The sequence below is a fragment of the Capra hircus genome, chromosome 10, assembly GCF_001704415.2.
Source record: "Capra hircus breed San Clemente chromosome 10, ASM170441v1, whole genome shotgun sequence".
In the NCBI taxonomy this organism is placed as follows: Eukaryota; Metazoa; Chordata; class Mammalia; order Artiodactyla; family Bovidae; genus Capra; species Capra hircus.
Genome location: NC_030817.1, coordinates 16,860,987 through 16,880,837, shown reverse-complemented (window position 1 = coordinate 16,880,837; position 19,851 = coordinate 16,860,987). Strand labels below are relative to the sequence as shown.

The following is a 19,851-nucleotide window of genomic DNA, read 5'->3' as shown; positions in this document are numbered from 1 at the left end:
CTCCAAATTCCTAGGAATGAATCATGTTTAAATTCCAGGGAATCTCAAGAACAGAGCCAGTTTCCAAAAAATGTACATTCATGTTTAGACTAAGATTAGCTTCTAGTCAAACAGGATCAATCAAATAATAATAAACTCCTACCTTAGCTGACAATAGGGTTGGAAGACAAAAGAGAAACCTAGTCAAGGCTCTAGCAACCCAAAAAGTTAAACCAAAGAGGAATTTGTTGTGAAGCGCAAGGGTGACTCTGCCTTCAGGCCTGGCTAGATCTAAGGGCCTACATCAGCTTGCTTCAAATCATCAGCTTGCTTCAAATCATCAGCTTGCTTCAAATCATCAGCTTATTTTCTCTTTCCCCTCTTGCTCCTCTCGCTCTAGGACTTGGTTCTGCTTGCTTTTGTTTCTCCTGCAGACAATCTTTCTCTGCGAGGCAGGACAGCTGACCACTGATAGACTTGAGCCATTTTCCCCACAGCAGACAAGGAAGATAGAAACCTGCTCTCTTCTGGGGTCTGTGTGGCGAATCACAGCCAAGAACTGAAAGGCTTTACGCAACCAGTCAGCATGGAAGTGGGTGACTGACCAGACCTGGGTGGTGTGCCATCCCTGCGGTGAGGAGCCACACTGGGTACCAGGAGGCCTTGGAATTGACAGTTCCACCTGAATGGCATGGGATGAGGAGGGGCAATTCCCAAAGGAAAGGAGGTGCAGGGGAGATAAAAACAACAGGTGTCGACTACAATAGCACTTGTTCTCAGGGTGCGCAGAGACATGACTTATCCACCAAAACAATCAGAGAAGGATAAAAACAGGAGTGCATTCACATGCCCAAGTGCTGAGTCAAAGCCCTTCAGGAAAAGGAAGTGATCCGATGGCCTAAAAGAGATTCTTTAGAACACTAGGAGAAAGACACAAATACTTTGGTCAGCACCCCGCCCCCCACCCCCGCCTCCCCCTCCCCACCAGTTGAGAATTATCATCATAATCACGTTATTTTCTGGGGCTTCCCTGGTGACTCAGGTAAAAGGATTCCACCTGAAATGCAGGAGACTCAGAAGATATGGGTTTGACCCCTGGTGGGAAGATCCCTTGGAGGAGGAAATGGCAACCCACTCCAGTATTCTTGCCTGGAGAATCCCATGGACAGAGGAGCCTGGTGAACAGACCGCTGTTGGCGTCACAAAAGGGTTGGACACAACTGAGCACATCACAGCACCTTATTCTCCAAATTAAGTTTGAAAATAGTGATTTGATAATTCTGCAGGCAATTAGCCAGAATGTTTGAAATCGGGATCCTTTGGAAAAATCTGGAAGATTTGGTCAACATAATCACGCTCCTGGTTGAGAGAATGGGCCTGATGAGTTTTTTTTTCCTTAACAAATAACTTTTCTTTCTTACAAATAACTTTCTCTGTTTATAAATGGGTTGCGTGTATTATAGGAATTTTTGAAAATACAGAACAGAACATATATAAAATGGAAAGAGTAACATGGAAACTTACATTACCATAGGTAAACTAGATAGCTATTTTAAAAAATAGGGAATTTGCTGTATGACTCAGGAAACTCAAACAGGGGCTCTGTATCAACCTAGAGGGGTGGGATTGGGAAGGCGATGGGAGGGAGGTTCAAAAGGGAGGGGATATATGTATACCTATGGCTGATTCATGTTGAGGTTTGACAGAAAACAACAAAAGTCTGTAAAGCAATTATCCTTCAATACAAAAATAAATTTTTAAAAAACTACTCTTGTATTTGTTAGGATTGGGTGTGACTGCAACTGATAGGAACCCCAAGCTAACAATGGCTTAAACAGGACTGAAGTCTATTTTGCTCAAAGCTACATGAACTCCAAAAGTCCAGGATTGCATGGGACTTCTGCTCTCCAGAGGCTTTGCCATGCCTAGGCTCCTTCCAGCTCACTACCCTGTCATCCCTGCACTGAGGCCTGCCACCTCATAATCTAAGCAAGCAGAGCAGAAAGGCAGCAAGAAGGAGAAGGTGATAAAGAGGTCAAGGACCCACGACAGCTACTCCTAGGGAAGATTCTCAGAAATAGCAACACAAGGCATCCACACTGTCCCAGTGGTAAGAATGTAGTCACTTGGGCACATCTACTTGCTGGGCAAACTGGGAAATGTAGTCTTTTTTTCTGAGTAGCTAATTGCCCAGAATATTACTACAGAAGAGCTATTACTGAGGCAATTAAGGGGCCTCTGGTACTGCACTCAATATGTCAGCAAATTTGGAAAACTCAGCAGTGGCCACAGGACTGGAAAAGGTCAGTTTTCATTCTAATCCCAAAGAAAGGCAATGCCGAAGAATGCTCGAACTACACAATTGCACTCTTCTCACAAGCTAGTAAAGTAATGCTCAAAATTCTCCAAGCCAGGCTTCAGCAATACGTGAACCATGAACTTCCAGATGTTCAAGCTGGTCTTAGAAAAGGCAGAGGAACCAGAGATCAAATTGCCAACATCCGCTGGATCATGGAAAAAGCAAGAGAGTTCCAGAAAAACATCTATTACAGCTTGATTGACTATGCCAAAGCCTTTGACTGTGTGGATCACCACAAACTGTGGAAAATCTTCAAGAGATGGGAATATCAGATGACCTGACCTGCCTCTTGAGAAACCTGTATGCAGGTCAGGAAGCAATAGTTAGAACTGGACATGGAACAACAGACTGGTTTCAAATAGGAAAAGGAGTACGTCAAGGGTATATATTGTCACCCTGCTTATTTAACTTCTATGCAGAGTACATCATGAGAAATGCTGGACTGGGAGAAGCACAAGCTGGAATCAAGATTGTCGGGAGAAATATCAATAACCTCAGATATGCAGATGATACCACCCTTATGGCGGAAAGTGAAGAAGAACTAAAGAGCCTCTTGATAAAAGTGAAAGAGGAGAGTGAAAAAGTTGGCCTAAAGCTCAACATTCAGAAAACTAAGGTCATGGCATCCGGTCCCATCCCTTCGTGGCAGATAAATGGGAAAACAGTGGAAACAGTGGCTGACTTTATTTTTCTGGGCTCCAAAATCACTGCAGATGGTGATTGCACCCATGAAATTAAAAGACGCTTACTCCTTGGAAGAAAAGTTATGACCAACCTAGATAGCATATTCAAAAGCAGAGACGTTACTTTGCCAACTCCGGTCCGTCTAGTCAAGGCTATGGTTTTTCCTGTGGTCATGCACGGATGTGAGAGTTGGACTATAAAGAAAGCTAAACACCAAAGAATTGATACTTTTAAACTGTGGTATTGGAGAAGACTCTTGAGAGTCCCTTGGATTGCAAGGAGATCCAACTAGTCCATCCTAAAGGAGATCAGTCCTGGGTGTTCATTGGAAGGAGTGATGCTGAAGCTAAAACTTCAATACTTTGGCTACCTGATGCTAAGAACTCATTGGAAAAGACTCTGATGCTGGGAGGGATTGGGGGCAGGAGGAGAAGGGGACGACAGAGGATGAGATGGTTGGATGGCATCACCAACTCAATGGACATGGGTTTGGGTGGACTCTGGGAGTTGGTGATGGACAGGGAGGCCTGGTGTGCTGTGATTCATGGGGTTGCAAAGAGTTGGTTATGACTGAGTGACTGAACTGATAAACCTGTTACCATAACACCCAGAGATAACCACTGTTAACATCTTGATATATGTCATTTATACACACATACAAACACACACACACCTGCATACACAAAAACATTACATTGGTACAAAAGTAATTGCAGTTTTTCGTTGCTGAAATTTGCCATTTGATATTGGAATACATTCTAAACAAATGCAGTTATGTAATAGGTCATTTTAATGCACATTTCTCACTTTATGTTTTTTTTGCTAAGGAATTACTTGCTGTTTATTTTATATTTTGGCTTCCTTCATAGCTCAGTTGGAGAAGGCAGTGGCACTCCACTCCAGTACTCTTGCCTGGAGAATCCCAGGGATGGTGGGAGCCTGGTGGGCAGCCATCTATGGGGTCGTACAGAGTTGGACACGACTGAAGTGACTTAGCAGCAGCAGCAGCATAGCTCAGTTGGTAAAGAATCTTCCTGCAGTGCCGGAGACCTGGGTTCAATTCCTGCATTGGGAAGATCCCCTGGAGAAGGAAATGGCAATCCACTCCAGTATTTTAAACTATGGAAATGATGTTAGACAAAAAGCAAATCTGAGTGATTTTCTTATTTGAGTTCAAAATGGATCGTAAAGCAATAGAGACAACTCGCGATATCAACAGTGCATTTGGCCCAGGAACTGCTAATAAACATACAGTGCAATGGTGGTTCAAGAATTTTTGCAAAGGAGACAAGAGCTTTGAAGATGAGGAGTGTAGCAGCTGACTGGCCATCGCAAGTTGACGACAACTGAGAGCTGTTATTGAAGGTGATCCTCTTGTAACTAACGAGAAGCTGCCCATCGACCATTCTATGATTGTTCCATATTTGAAGCAAATTGGAAAGGTGAAAAAGCTCAGTAAATGGGTCAGGTGTTGTCTTCTCTCATTCTATGCAACAACAAATCATTTCTCTATCAAATTGTGATTTGCAACGAAAAATGGATTGTATACAACAATCGGCGACAACCGGCTCAGCAGTTGGACTGAGAAGCTCCAAAGCACTTCCCAAAGCCAAACTTAAACCAAAAAAACATCATCGCCACTGTTTGGTGGTCTGTTGCCCATCTGATGCACTACAGCTTTCTGAATCCCAGCGAAACCATTACATCTGAGAAGTGTGTTCAACAAACCATTAAGACGCACAGAAAACTGCAATGCCCTCAGCCAATATCGGTCTACAGAAAGGGCCAAATTCTTCTCCATGACAACGCCCAACTGCCCGTTGCACAACCAATGCTTCAAAAGTTAAATGAACTGGTCTACAATTTTGCCTCATCTGCCACATTTACCTGACCTCTGGTCAACCGACTACCACTTCTTCAAGCATCTCAACAATTTTTTGCAGGAAAAATGCTTCCACAGCCAGCAGGAGGCAGAAAATGCTTTACAAGAGTTTGTCAAATTCTGAAGCACAGATTTTATGCAACAGAAATAAGCAAACGTATTTCTCATTGATTTCAATGGTTCCTATTTCGGTTAATAAAGATGTGTTCGAGCCTAGTTATAATGATTTAAAATTTAAAATAAATAAATAAATAAATAAAATTCAGAGTCTGAAACCATAATTATCTTTGCACCAATCTAATAGATATAGGTATGTGTAGATATGTAGATATAGCTACATGGTACATATATTTGTGTGAAGTACATATGTGCATATTTTTATATAAAATTTATATAAATAACATATATATTTAAATGAAATTGAGCTCCTATCAAATATACTATTTTTTATCCTGTTTTTTTGAGAAATTGCAGCTCTTAAAGTCTTTTTTACAGTCTATTATAGCACTGAGTCATTTAAACAATTAGAATAATGTAATGCTTTATGAATTTCTTTTAAATAATGATAAATGTTTTTATTTTGTAGGTCCTGGTTTATTAATTTTGTTTATTTATTTTGAAATAATTGTAGATTCACAGGAGGTTGAAAGCAATGTACACCAAGGCCCATGCAGTCTTCCTTGGCCTCCCCCTAAGGTAACATCTTATACAATGGTGGGTCACTATCAAAAGCAATATATTGACATTAGTACAGTTCATAGAGCTTATTTAGATTTCATTACTTATACATGGGCTCATGCGTAGCCTCACATCACCACAATGAAAAGTGAAAGTGAAAGTGAAGTTGCTCAGTCGTGTCCGACTGTTTGCGACCCGTGGGCTGTAGCCCACCAATCTCCTCCGTCCATGGGATTCTCCAGACAAGAATACTGGAGTTGGTTGCCATTTCCTTCTCCAGGGGATCTTCCCGACCCAGGGATCGAACCCAGTTCTCTCATATTGCAGGCAGACGCTTTAACCTCTGCACCACCAGGGAAGCCCTTAAATACAAGAATACAGTCTCTCAGAAAATCTCCTATAGAGACACAGAACTTCAGATCCAAGTACTAACATCAAAGTTTTCAAGGAAGGAAAGGAAGCCAGGTTGAAAGAAGAAGGGGGAGGAGGCGGGAGAGGGGGGCAAAAGGGGTGGCCTTACAGACATCTCCTGCCACCTACAGATGCCCAGGCGTTATGGGACTTTTCCCTGGGATTTTATTGGGAGAGGGCACCGGAGTGGAGAGCAGTAGGGTAAGGGAACCCAGGATAAAGAAACTCAATTCTTCTCTCCTTTGTAAATCACTCCTTTAGAGCCACACCCATTCCATCCCCCACTCATTCCTAATTCCTGGCAACCATGCACCCATTCTTTATCTCCATAATTTCATGAATGTTAAGGAAATGGAATTAAATAGTATGTATACTTTTAGGACTGGCTTTTTTCACTCATTGTAATTGTCTGAGATTCATCTAAGTTGCTGCATACGCCGATAGTTTGTTCCTTTTTACTGCTGAACTGTATTCAATGGTATGGATGTGTAATACCACAGTCTGTTTACACATTAATCAACTGGAGAACATTTGGGTAAGTTTTCAGTTCGGGGTTATCATGAATAAAGCTGCTACGGACATTCATGCACAACTTCCTATTTGGACAGAAGTGCTCACTTCTCTGGGATAAATGAGCAAGAGTATAATTGCTGGGTTGGATTATAAGTCCATCTTCAGTTCTGAAAGGAATTGCCAAACCATTTTGCAGACTCACTGTATGCAATCTACTCTTTTAAACTTAACAATATGATGTCAACAATTTTCCTTATCGTTAAACACTTTCTATTTAAGTAAATAAGACTTCCCAGGTGGCTCAGTGGTAAAGACTCTGCCTGCAGTGCAGGAGACATGGGTTCAATCCCTGGATCAAAAGAGCTCCTAGAGAAGGAAATATCAACCCACTCCAGTCAGTAAAAAATTTGCCTGCAATTTGGGAGACCTAGATTCAATCCCTAAGTTGGGATGATCCCCTGGAGAAGGGAACAGGTGCCCACTTCAGTATTCTGGCCTGGAGAATTCCATGGACTGTGTAGTCCACGGGGTCACACAGATGAGCGACTTTTACTTCCACTATTCTTGCCGGGGAAATCCCAAGAAGAGAGGAGCCTGATGGGCTATGGTCCAGAGGAGTCACAAAAGAGTCGGACACAACATAGCAACTAAACAACAACGTCATTACTCGTTTAGTTTACTTGTTTAGTTCTAAAACATGCTATTCCATTCTAAACATGGAATGGAAACATGCTTCTAAAACATGCTATTCCATTGTATGCCGCTGCGGCTGCTAAGTCGCTTCAGTTGTATCCGACTCTTAGCAACCCCATGGACTGCAGCCCACCAGGTTTCTCTGTCCATGGGATTTTCCAGGCAAGAGTACTGGAGTGGGGTGCCATTGCCTTCTCCAATTCTATTTTATAGCTATACTATAATATCCAATGTAAATTTTAGGAATTCCTGAATTTTATGAATATTCTTATTTTTGTGTTATAAATAATAAAATGAAAAATATTGTGGAAAAATCTTTGTGCCTATTTCTGATTATTTCCTTAGGATAAATTTTTAGACATAGATATAGTGGTTTAAAGGGTATGAATGAAGGGACATCCCGGGCAGTCCAGTGCTTAAGACTCCAAGCTTCCATAGCAGGGGGGTGTGGGTTTGATCCCTGGTTGGGGAACTAAGAGCCTGCATGCTGTGCAGTGCAGCCAAAAAATAAAATAAATAAAAATAAAGGGTATGGATGAACATTATAAAGTATTTTGCTTTCTTCCTTTTTCTCAAATTGTCTTACTAAAGGTTTCAATTTACAATCCCACTGCAGTATATAAGAATTAGGCAGTTGTATTTCAACACAAATTACAGTCAAACAGTCAGCATTCTTAATATCTAAATAGATCTTATAAGTCGACTAGAAAAAAGAAATACCCCAAATCAAGATGCTTTGGGCTGCAAATGATATAAAATTCCAATTAAAATTATATAAACAATAGAGAAATTTAAACTTCATATAATAACTCCAAAGATAGGGCAACTTCTGATTTGGTTGATTTCACACAATAGCCGCCACAAAACATAGACTAATGGTAAAGGCTCTGAAGCTAGGTTGTTGGGTTTATATCCTGGCCCCTCCATTTGCTGACTGTGGGACACTGAGCAAGTTACTTATCCTATTTATGCCTTAGCTTCCTATTTTGAAAATGGCTATATTAATAGTATCTATCTCATAGGTTTAAGGATGAAGAGCTAATCTATGTAAAATAGCCATTAAGTGTTGATATTATCAAGAGTCCAGGTTCTTCCTGCTTTTCTGTTCTGGAATCCTTAGCAGTGTTAACATTATTCTCAGTCTCCAGACCTCAGGGTCACAACATAGCTGCATTAACTCCAGGAATCTCACCCAAGAAGTCCAGAAATAGACTAAGTAGTCTTGTCTGTTTCTTTCTTTAGAACAGGGAAACCTTTCCAGGAAGTGCCAAATAGATGTCCCTTGCATTCCACTGGCTAGAAAATAAGTTACTCTATACCAATCTGTTTAATTAAAAAAAAGGAGAATGGAATGACTATGACGGTTTAGATCAATCAAGATTTACTCATAAGCTAAAACCACCTTCCCTGTGGATAGAAACCAAAATCAGTTCTTTCTAATAAGAAAGAAGAGAAAAATGGATATTGAATGAACAACCAGAATGTCTGCTATACATCACATTAGAAAAACGGGCAAACCACATGCACCAGTACTTCATGTGAGAAGAAAAGCAAACGGTAAATAAATATGAAAAAAGGCTCTTCATGATTAATGAGCAAAAGGGTACAAATTAAAAGTAGGTTCTGTATTTCTCTATTAATTTGGCAATGATGAAAAAGAATGATAATCACCTACAATACAGACAAATATATAAAATGCCTAAGAATAAAGTTTATATACATGATGTGCAAGACCTAAGTGAAGAAAATTATAAAATCTCACTGGACAACATTAAAGAAGACCTAAGTAAATGCAGATATATACCATGTTCATGGATAGTAGGACTTGGTATCTTAAAGATGTCAATTGTCCTCAAATTGGTTTAGAGATTTAAAGCAATGCCAAACAAAATCTCAATAGAGTGGGAGTTTTTTTGAGAAATAGATGCTTTATTTCTAAAATGTACATGAAAGAGCAAAGGCCCCAAACTAAAGACACTCTTAAAGAAAGGAATATGGTAAGAGAATTTTTCTTATCAGATATCAAGACTTAAAAAAAAAGACAGTAGTAATTAAGATAGTGTAATATTGATACAAGGATAGGCAAATTTAGCAATAGGAACAAACAGAGGGCCCCAAAACAGACTCTCATAATATAGAAACTTCACAAATTACAAAGATAGTACTGAAAATCACTGAAGAAAGAATGGAAAAAGAAAATAAAATTACATCTCATTTCTCATTCTATATAGAAAGTAATTCAAAATGATGTGTAAAGGCAATTTGTAAAATTACTCAGAAGAAGATTCAGGTGATTATCTTTATGCTTTTAGATTAGGGAAGGGTTTCCTAAATAAACCACAAAAAGCATTAACTATAAAAGACAAGATTGATACATTCAATCATATTAAAATCAAGAACTTTGTTCAAAGACATCTAAAGTGAGTAAACAGACAAGCCATAAATTAAGGGGAAAAAAACTAGTATTCAGAATATATAAGGAACTCCTACAAATATATTAGAAAAAGTTTTTTATTTTTTCCTTAGCCTAAAGAAAGTAGGTAAAAGACAGATATTTCACAAAGGAGAAAAAGGACACGGCCAAGAAACATATAAAAAAAAACAAACAAACAACAACCTCATTAGTAATCAAATTAAGATGCCAATGATATATCCTTTTATATCTATCTGATTCCACCCACCTCCATCAACCATTGATAATACCAAGTGTTGGTAAGGAGTAGATCAGCTAGAACTCTTTAAACACTTCTGGAGGGAACATGCATTGATGTAATCACTTTGGAATACTAGCACTATTTGTAAAGTTGAATATTCACATAGCCTATGACCTAGCTGTTCCACTTGTAGGTATGCCAAGATATACACAAGAATATTTATAGTTTACATTCTCTCACCCTCCAGAAAGATTGGAAACAACCCAAATATCTGTTGAAGGAAAATGAATACATAAATTGTGGTACAGTCACATGACGGAACATTATGCAGCAGTGCAAACAGAACTACAGACACATGTAGCAACATGGAGGGAAATTTTAGGAATGTCATACCGAGTTTAAAAAAAAGCAATTTGTAGAAGATTACATTATAATACAATTTATAAAAAATTCCAAATAAGCAAAATCAAGTGCTTTGTTATTTAGGGGTTGTAAATATATAAAACTTTTTTTTTATGAAGCAAAGGAATATCAATCAAAATTTTGTGGTTATCCTTGAATGTGGTAGAAGGCAAGGACATGGATTAGGAGAAGAGCACACACACTTGTGTGATGATGTGACAGTATTTTAGGTGTCTTCTTAAAATTTCACATATTTATTTATTTTTAAAATTGTGGTAAAATACACATAAAATTTACCTTTTTAACCCTTAAGTGTGCAGTTCAGTGGCTTTAAATGCACTTACACTGTTATACAGTAAAAATACCCATCCATCATCCATTTCTAGAATTCCTTTCATCTTGTAAAATAGAAATCCTATACATTAAATAATAAATAACTTTTCCCTCCAACCTCTGACAACCACCATTCTACTTTCTGTGTCTACGAATTTGAGATTTTTAGTTTTCAAGTTGACAGATGGGCTCACAGGTGTTCATTTATTGTCATTTCATACACATATATATTCTTTTGTATGTATAAAACAGTACATATCTTATTTTTAATGTCTTTATATCTGGAAAAATAATGACAATATCCAAAGTTGGCCAGAACATGATAAGTGCTAGCAAGCCTGTAAATTGACACAACTTTTCAGACATTTTAAACTTAACATGGTAAAATTGATAAATACTTTATGGCTTTGGGGAGTTATTATGCTTTCAATTTTGGTTTCTGATTATTCATTAACAATATATAGAAATATGATTGATTTTTGTGTGTCGACCTTGCATCTTTGCTAAATTAGTTCTAGGAGGTTTTTTCTTATTGTTGATTCTCTGGGATTTTCTATGAAGACAATGATGTCTTCTGTTAGTTTTCTTGCTTTCCAGTCTGTATGCTTTTAAATTTTCTTTTTCTTGCCTTATTGCACTGGCTAGATCTTTGAGTTTAAATTTGAATGGTAAAAGTGGACATTCTTGCCTTGTTTCTGATCTTAGAGAGAAATTTTCTTTGACCATAAAGTATGATGTTGGGTACAGGATTTTGTAGATGGCCCTTGTCATGCTGAAGATGTTCCTCTTTATTCCTAGTTTTTTAAGGTTTTTTTGTTTTTTGTTTTTAATTCAATGTCTGTTGATTTTTGTCAAATGCTTCTTGCATCAGTTGATATGGTCATGTGGTTTTACTTTCTAAAATATTAACATAGCTTCTCAAATTGATTTTCAAATATTGCAACAGCTTTACCTTCCAGATTTAAATTATACTTGGTAATTATACATTAATCTTCTTATTTACTTTTGACTGTGCTGGGTCTTCATTGCTTCATGCAGGCTTTCTCTAGTCGTGGTGAGCAGGGGTTACTTGTGATGCACTGGTTCCAGCACATGGGCCTCAGTAGTTGCAGCACAGGGGCTCAGTAGTTGTGGTTCTCCTGCCCTAGAGGGCGCAGGCTTTGGTAGCTGCGGCACACCACTTAGTTGCTCTGCAGTATGTGGGATCCTCCTGGACCAGGGATTGAACCTGTGTCCTCTGCATTCATTGGGAGGTGGATTCCTAAGCACTGGGCCACCAGGGAAGTTCTTACATAAATCTTTTATATACTGATGAATTTGGTTTGCTAATAATTTGTTGCAGCTCTTTGCATCTGCATTCATGAGGGACACTGGTCTCTTATTTTCTTTCTTTTTTTTTTTTCATATTATCTTTCTCTGATTTGGGTACTGATATATTTTTCTGTAAGGCAATTGGTCTCTGGAGACCCGGGTTCGATCCCTAGGTGGGGAAGATCCGCTGGAAAAGGAAATGGCAATCCACTCCAGTACTATTGCTGGGAAAATCCCATGGACAGAGGAGCTTGGTAGGCTACAGTCCATGGGGTCCCAAAGAGTCGGACATGACTGAGCGGCTTCACTTCACTTTTCAACGTCTAGCACATCTCCTCAGAGATGAGGAGACCGAATATCCACCAATAAGGAGATTCAAAGTGGCAGTTAATATGGGAGCAAAGATGATGTCCTTCCATCTGTACGGACTAGAGGCTGGGGAGTAAAACAATACGACCGTTTAGAGTTTACTAGGTGTAGACACTGTGTATGAATTGTCTCATCTAATGCATCTTTATGAGATAGGTCCTCTTATTCTAAAAAGAAAAAAAAAAAAAATGGTCCTTGGCATCAGGGAGCTCGGTCTGCCAGAGAGACAGAGGCGCAAACGAACCAGTATCATGCAATGTAACAGCATTATAATGGGGCGTCTGCCCTAGGGGTAGCGGACCCTGGGGCAGCACTCTGATGGTCTCCGGAGCTGAGGGACGGGGAAGTAGGGCTGCAACTTCTCTAGCGTAGCCTCGGGAAGTGGTGGGGGCCTTTCAGACTGGCTGTTTCCACAGCAACAGGACTAGCCATCCTCTTGTGACGTCAACCGTCAGGTCTTCAGCGATCGAGAAGCCAAGAAAAGACACTTCCAGCCTTCCAACCTCTGAGGCGCGGACGCTTGGCGGTAAACGCAACACATCGGGTTCCAAGAGTCTGATTGGCTCTGTCAGGTGGGGGGGAGGGGCGGGGCGGGAGTTAGCAGCGAGGGGCGTGGCCCAGTCTTCTCCCAAGCGAGAGTTTTTTTCCTAGCAGAGCGGAAGCCGACCTCTCCTGCCCCGGAAGTGTAAGCTCGGAAGTCTGCCAGGTGTGGATTCCGCCGGCAAGGAGGCTTCTTTCGCGATGCCAGGGGCAGCCGCCAAGGGCTCGGAGCTGTCCGAGAGGATCGAGGGTTTCGTGGAGGCGCTGAAGCGGGGCGGCGGGCAGCGCAGCTCCGAGGACATGGCCCGGGAGACTCTGGGGCTGCTTCGCCGCATCATCACGGACCACCGCTGGAGCAATGCAGGTGAGGCAGGCCTCGCCCCTTTCTGATCCCGATCCCCGGGCGGAAAGTCGCCCAGGCCCCACGCTGCGCCCTTCTTGCGCTCACCTTTTCTCTTTGGGCGGTAGGGGAGCTGATGGAACTGATCCGCAGAGAAGGCCGGAGGATGACGGCCGCGCAACCCTCAGAGACCACCGTGGGCAACATGGTGCGGAGAGTGCTCAGGATCATCCGGGAGGAGTATGGCAGGTCAGGCCCACGTCCTGGACCGGGGCTTGGGCCCAGTGAAGCGTTTTGCACGGGCCCCTCTCTCTCCCTGCTTGGAGCCTTTGTTGGAGCTGAGCAGCTGTCGTTACTTAAACGACCACATCTCTTCCCCCAACTCCTTTGGGTCTTGTTGCCTTCGTAGACTCCATGGACGCAGCGACGAGAGCGATCAGCAGGAGTCTCTGCACAAACTCTTGACATCCGGGGGCCTGAGCGAGGATTTCCGTTCCCATTATGCTCAACTCCAGTCCAACATCATTGAGGCAATTAATGAGCTGCTGGTGGAACTGGGTGAGTCCTGATCCTTAGGTGGACAGGACAAGTTGCAGGCAGATGAGGGAACAGAAGACCTTGGAAGTTGTTCATAAGCAGAGCTGGACGATAACCAGTCTTCTGGTTCTCAGAGGTTTGCCCTCATCTGGATTAAGAATGATTGGAATAGGTGGCAAGACTAAAATAACCCTTTCTACATTTCCTTACAGACTGACCCCTTATCTACTGCAAATCCACCGTGGCAGAGACTGTTTGGGAAGAGCTTTTATTTTTAAGATGAACCTCTGAAAACCACAGTTGATAAACCCTTTTTCACTAAACTTCTTGAAATTTTACAGACACACACACATACATACCCATATGCATACACACAAGCCACTTCTATCCCCCCTATCTTTGTGACCTAGGAGGCCAGATATTTATTTCCGTCAGTGTTTCCGGGAAAGGAAGAAACTGGGTCTGTCTGTGCACTGAGCTGCTTCTTCCAAATTCCTCCCCTATTTTTCTTCTGTGTCCTCCCTGTCACGTGGAGGCGTTGTGGCCACCTTTTGGAGGAGGAATTCTTTTAGAGGGAAACTCTGTTTACCCTACTCTCAGCACTTTCAAATTTCCCAGATGGGGCATTTCTTGCCTAAATTCACTGTCTTCAAAGTCAGTTGTAAAGAACTAGTTTTGGGCGGGGTAGAGGTGAGGGGAGTAAGTTGATGAGTAGGGCAAGAGGGTAGGCTGAGAGCTTGGGAGATAGAAAACCCTGGAGGGAGGAGGCTTTTAAGGAAATAGGACATTTCACATTTAGTCCATTGACCATGTGTTACCAGGCTCTGCTAGATGGGCATTGTACAAAACGGCACACATCCCTTTCTGTTCTCTCACAAGTCTGTATTGTAGCATGACTGTGTCATATTTTCCATGCAAAACTGGCTTCTTGCAGAAGGGACAACGGAGAACATCGCAGCCCAGGCTCTGGAGCACATCCACTCCAATGAGGTCATCATGACCATCGGCTTCTCCCGCACGGTGGAGGCATTCCTCAAAGAGGCTGCCCGAAAGAGGAAATTCCATGTCATCGTTGCAGAGTGTGCACCTTTCTGTCAGGTATGGGGACTGCTAGAGCTGCTAAGAAAATTTTAAAATGAGAGAATAATGCCATCTTTGAATTAATGCATTTTAAACATTGAGGAATAGAGTAAAACATTTAAGAGAATTTCACGTTGTGGATCCTGTGAACATTCTTAAAATATTCATTTAAGGAAGTTGAGTGAACTACTTGGCCCAAGAAAAGATAAATATTAGTTCTTTCAGAAATCAGAATAGGGTAAATGACCTTGGGGATGACCAATGCTTGGTCTGACCCCACTCAGTCTTCAGGTAAATAATAGGTCTCCAGAAAGGAAATATGTAAGGATGCAAGGATGTTGTAAAATAATGAGCCAGGAGCTGTCCTGTGTGCTCTGCCCAGTTACACAAGCAAGTTGTATTTCCAGTTCTGTGCCTGTCCCAGCAGTGCTGGGGAGTAATAAGCATTAATTAGCTTCCCCTGGGCTTCCTGCCGCTTCTCAGAGAACACCTACCAGATGAGTTAGTTGCCTGTTGGAAGTTGCACGTTGGATACGGCCAGTGTCACCCAGTCCCCCAGATCCAGTGATGTTTGAAAGCTCTTTCTCTCTCCCCTACTCTTCCTCTCAGCATCAGCCTTTCTCTCCACATGCAGGGTCATGAGATGGCAGTCAATTTGTCCAAAGCAGGTATTGAGACAACGGTCATGACTGATGCTGCCATTTTTGCTGTTATGTCAAGAGTCAACAAGGTGGGTATATTTGGGTTATATTATGTCAAATTTATGAAGATTATATGTTAAAATATTAATATCTGCCCCCCTCCCTGGCCCCAATATCTATAAGAGGAGAGGACAGTTTCTAGTACCTTTTGAAAACACATACATGGATCTTTTAAATCTCTTATTCTGTTAATATTGATCCCCCCTCTTTATTCCTCCCTTGGGTGCTACTGCTGCTAAGTTGCTTCAGTCGTGTCCGACTCTGTGTGACCCCATAGACAGCAGCCCACCAGGCTCCCTTGTCCCTGGGATTCTCCAGGCAAGAATGCTGGAATGGGTTGTCATTTCCTTCTCCAGTGCATGAAAGTGAAAAGTGAAAGTGAAGTCGCTCAGTCCTGTCCGACTCTTAGCGACCCCCTGGACTGCAGCCTACCAGGCTCCTCCGTCCATGGGATTCTCCAGGCAAGAGTACTGGAGTGGGTTGTCATTTCCTTCTCTGTCCTCCCTTGGAGGCACCTCATTTTGGTTAAAGGACTGAAAGGAATGAAATGGGACTAAGCTAATCTTGTCAGCATGTTAGGGATTTGATAGAGAGCTGCCCACTTCTGCTCAGAGAGCTTGGTAGTGGTGGATGTTAGAAGAAAGGCTTCCCATTTCTCAGGAGGTGTGGCAGATAGATTTCCACGGAAGACAGGGCTAAGAGCAGTAAACACTGCAGTTTTCTGTCCTGTACTGTGTTCATTTTTCCTTTGGGAATCCACTTTTATGCTAGAACTTGTGGTCTGAACCTAGAATCCCTTTCCCTCTACTGGTCTTTGACCCCCCACCCCCACCCCCTGCAGGACGCCAAGACTAGGGCTAAGCATTCAGGCGCTCATGTCCAATGGCCTGTTGAAGGCTCTGTTCTCAGGATGGCTCGCTTCTTTCTTCCTGTCCCAAAGGTGATCATTGGCACTAAGACCATCCTGGCCAACGGTGCCCTGCGAGCTGTGGCAGGAACTCATACTCTAGCGCTGGCAGCAAAACACCATTCTACCCCACTCATCGTCTGTGCTCCTATGTTCAAGCTTTCCCCACAGGTATGTCTGTCTGTCTCTAGCCAACAGAAGGAAGTATAGGTTTGAACTCTTTAACCTTCAGCCTTCTCTCTCTGGGACTTCTCTTTATCTGCATTTACTCAATGGATTAGACCCAGTGGAGACTGGAAAAGGCCACAGTAGTCTTGATCCAGGAAGAGCCATTGATAGTTACAACCTTTCAGCTTCAGGAGGTCAACATTGTAAGGGCAGGATAATATGTAGTTGGGGAAGGCCCTTTGTCTACATTGCCACCACTCCCCCGTCACCCTGACCATCTCTGAAAATGCCAAGCAAGTTGAAACTAGAAACATAGAATTGGTTTTTATTTGTCATAGTTCCAGGGACTGTATTCTGTAGCCTGAACACAAGCAGTTACTAAGTAAAGAGTCATTTTACCAGTGATAGAAACTACGTGCTTTGAAGATAATAACCTATCTATAGGTGTCTACTTATTAAAAAATTGGACTGAAATTCACATAACACACAAGTAACCATTTTAAAAGGTACAGTTAAGTGGCACTTAGTACATTCACAGCATTGTGCAACTACCACTCTTTAGTTTCGGAATTTTTTCATCATCTCTGAAAAACACTCTGTACCCATTAAGTAATCACTCCCTTCTTTCTTCTCCCCATCTCCTAGTGATTGCTAGTCTGCTTTGAGTCTCTATGGATTTGCCTAATTTTGACATTTCACATAAAAGGAGTCATATATTATGGACAAAATATTTCTGATTTCTAAATATTTGGGGAGCTCATCTGAGTTATAGCACGTACTTTGTTCCTTTTTTGTGACTGAATAATGTTCTGTTGTATGGATATACCACAATTTAATCATCCATTCATCTGTTGATGAGTATCTGGGTTATTTCTACCTTCTGGCTTTTGTAAATAATGCTGCAATAAGCCTTTGTAATCAAATGTCTGGATGTCTTTTTATTTCTCTTGGGTGTATACCTGAAAGTCAAAATGTCAGATCTCTCTTTTTTTCTTCCTAATTTTTCCTTTTCCAGTTCCCCAATGAAGAAGATTCATTTCACAAGTTTGTGGCTCCTGAAGAAGTCCTGCCTTTCACAGAAGGTACAGAAGTTGCTTGAATGTGTATGGCACACGCAGTTGGTGTGTTTTGGATTTTTGTATATGTTTGTTTTGGTCTTTTGGTGGTCAATGGGATTGAATGTCGTTGGGCTGTGTTTCATTAGTCATACTTCTTGTGGGGACTGTTCTTTTTAGCAACTTAGAGTGTTTGTGAACCTGACCTAATCCATGTTCATTTTCTTCTGAAACTAATATATTTTAGCTGAGTTATGGGGGCCATAGAGGGTTGGATCACCCAACATTGACTGGGATTGGCTTTGTAAGTTGTCTGAGATACAGGCAACAGCCCAGTCAGAAAGTGTACTTGATTTTGGTTGCTGCAGGGAGTCATTTTGGTGATGTGACTGCCAAAGGAAGCAGGCTCTGAAATGTTACTTATAAAACTCACCCGTATCCTGGACACTTGTGTGTGTTGGGGACCTTTTCTCTGTCTTCTTCTGAAGGCAGCAACTTTGCTCAGTGAGCTTGCTGCCTCATCAACAGTTTGCATGGTCTTTAACATCCTCTGGGAGCAAAACATAGTACTTGGAGTGCTTATTCTTCTTGGAAATTTAATAACTTCACCATTTATTCAAACATTCATTTTTTCAAGAAAGATTTATGACTCTTGAGCACCCACTGTGTATCCAGCACTATTTCAGGCACTAGAGATATAACAGTGATTAACACAGATGGGCCCTGCTCCCCCAGAGTTTGCATCATGTTGCAAAAGACAGACAAGAATATGTCAGGGCATGGAATGTGTTAGGAAGAAAATACGGATGATATGATGGAAAGTGACTAGGGGACTACCTTAGACTGGGGAAGGGACTTAATGAGATGGCATTTCAGCTGATTCCTGAAGGAATAGAGCCTGCCACGTGAAAGTGAAGGAAAGAGTTTTCCAGATGTTGGTGCAAAAGACCTGAGTTAGGTACATGCTTAGCCAGGTGGAAAAAGATGGCTATGTGGCTGGAGAGTAATGAGCAAGAGGGAGAGCAATACAGACTATAGTGTAGTGCGGTGGGGAGGGCCCAAATCTTGACGGCTGCAATCCCTAATTTGAAACTTTTTCTGCCTTTCTATGGGAAAGTATTGGAGAGTCGTAAACACAGGGCAGATCATGATCTGACATCTTTTCTTCTGGTTTGTATTTTGCTACAGCTTCCCTTTCTTGGGGTGGCAAGTATCCCTGTGTTATTGAGCCTAGAATCCATGAGATACTTATTAGAACAGGAGCCTCGGTTTTGTCTTTAGCTCATGTGATTGCCTTTCAGGGGATATCTTGGAGAAGGTCAGTGTCCATTGCCCCGTGTTTGACTACGTCCCTCCAGAGCTCATTACTCTGTTTATCTCCAACATTGGTGGGAATGCACCGTCCTACATCTACCGCCTGATGAGTGAACTCTACCATCCTGACGATCACGTCCTATAACCACCACTCATCCTAAGCAGAAGCTGCTTAGGCAAACACAGAACAGAGAGGAGATTTCTGTGCCACGACTGAAATGCATCTTCCTTGTAATGGGGGAGCAAACAAGAGTCAGCCTTGGAAAACCTGATACTGTTTCCTGCCATTTTGGTCATCCCATAACTGGGATGCATCTTCAGGACTGTTCTTTGCCTCTCGGATCTTACAGAGCCAGCTGGACTTGATCTCTTGATTTTGGAGCCTTTTAGTGACTTGGAGCGTCTGTTTCAGGAACTTAAACTTTCCCGTTCGGTGGTGTTTTAAACACGACACCGAAGACTTGCTGGGCTACAGGTTTTTGCTCAGAAATGACTGCCACACCTTTTCCAAGGCCGTGCCAATAAAAGCTGCTTGAAGGTTCCTGAGTTGGTTTATTTATTGTTCTGCTCCGACTGAACTGCCTGAAAGAGCAGCAGCAGAACCCTTTGCTGTTTTCACAGAGGACAGTAATTAGAGGTAACAGCCTAAAACAGAAATTCAGATGAAAGTATTTATGATTTCCTTTATAACTCACTGGAAATGGTCCCAAACAACTCGTTAATAATCCAAGACAGTGGTTCCAAAATCACTGATCATCAGAATCATCTGGGAGCTTAAGAAAATATACAATTTCAGCCTCCATCTCAGACCTACTGCGTCTGATCTCTGGGTTGGCTTAGAGTGTCCTGGGAATATTCTTTGAGCGTCCCGGAAAAGGACCCCCTCATGTACTATTAATAGAATTGCAAATTGGTACAACCTTTTCCAGGGCAATTTCAAC

The 19,851-nt window shown here is 41.8% G+C and overlaps 1 protein-coding gene across 1 annotated transcript; it reads left to right on the top strand.

Moving 5' to 3' along the window:
* EIF2B2 (eukaryotic translation initiation factor 2B subunit beta) lies at nucleotides 12,930-19,452 on the top strand. Its single transcript, XM_013967316.2, has 8 exons — nucleotides 12,930-13,172; nucleotides 13,277-13,397; nucleotides 13,558-13,706; nucleotides 14,620-14,783; nucleotides 15,400-15,495; nucleotides 16,407-16,544; nucleotides 17,557-17,623; nucleotides 18,898-19,452. The coding sequence occupies exons 1-8, from the start codon at nucleotides 13,010-13,012 to the stop codon at nucleotides 19,053-19,055; spliced, it is 1,056 nt and encodes a 351-aa protein (XP_013822770.1). The 5' UTR covers nucleotides 12,930-13,009; the 3' UTR covers nucleotides 19,056-19,452.

What these genes read in the sequence shown, in the direction of transcription:
- EIF2B2 (XM_013967316.2), top strand. Translation starts at nt 13,010, where the DNA reads ATGCCAGGGGCAGCCGCCAAGGGCTCGGAGCTGTCCGAGAGGATCGAG. An exon ending in TGAGCTGCTGGTGGAACTGG is followed by an intron (nt 13,707 to 14,619) that starts GTGAGTCCTGAT and finishes GGCTTCTTGCAG; the next exon opens with AAGGGACAACGGAGAACATC. An exon ending in AGTCCTGCCTTTCACAGAAG is followed by an intron (nt 17,624 to 18,897) that starts GTACAGAAGTTG and finishes ATTGCCTTTCAG; the next exon opens with GGGATATCTTGGAGAAGGTC.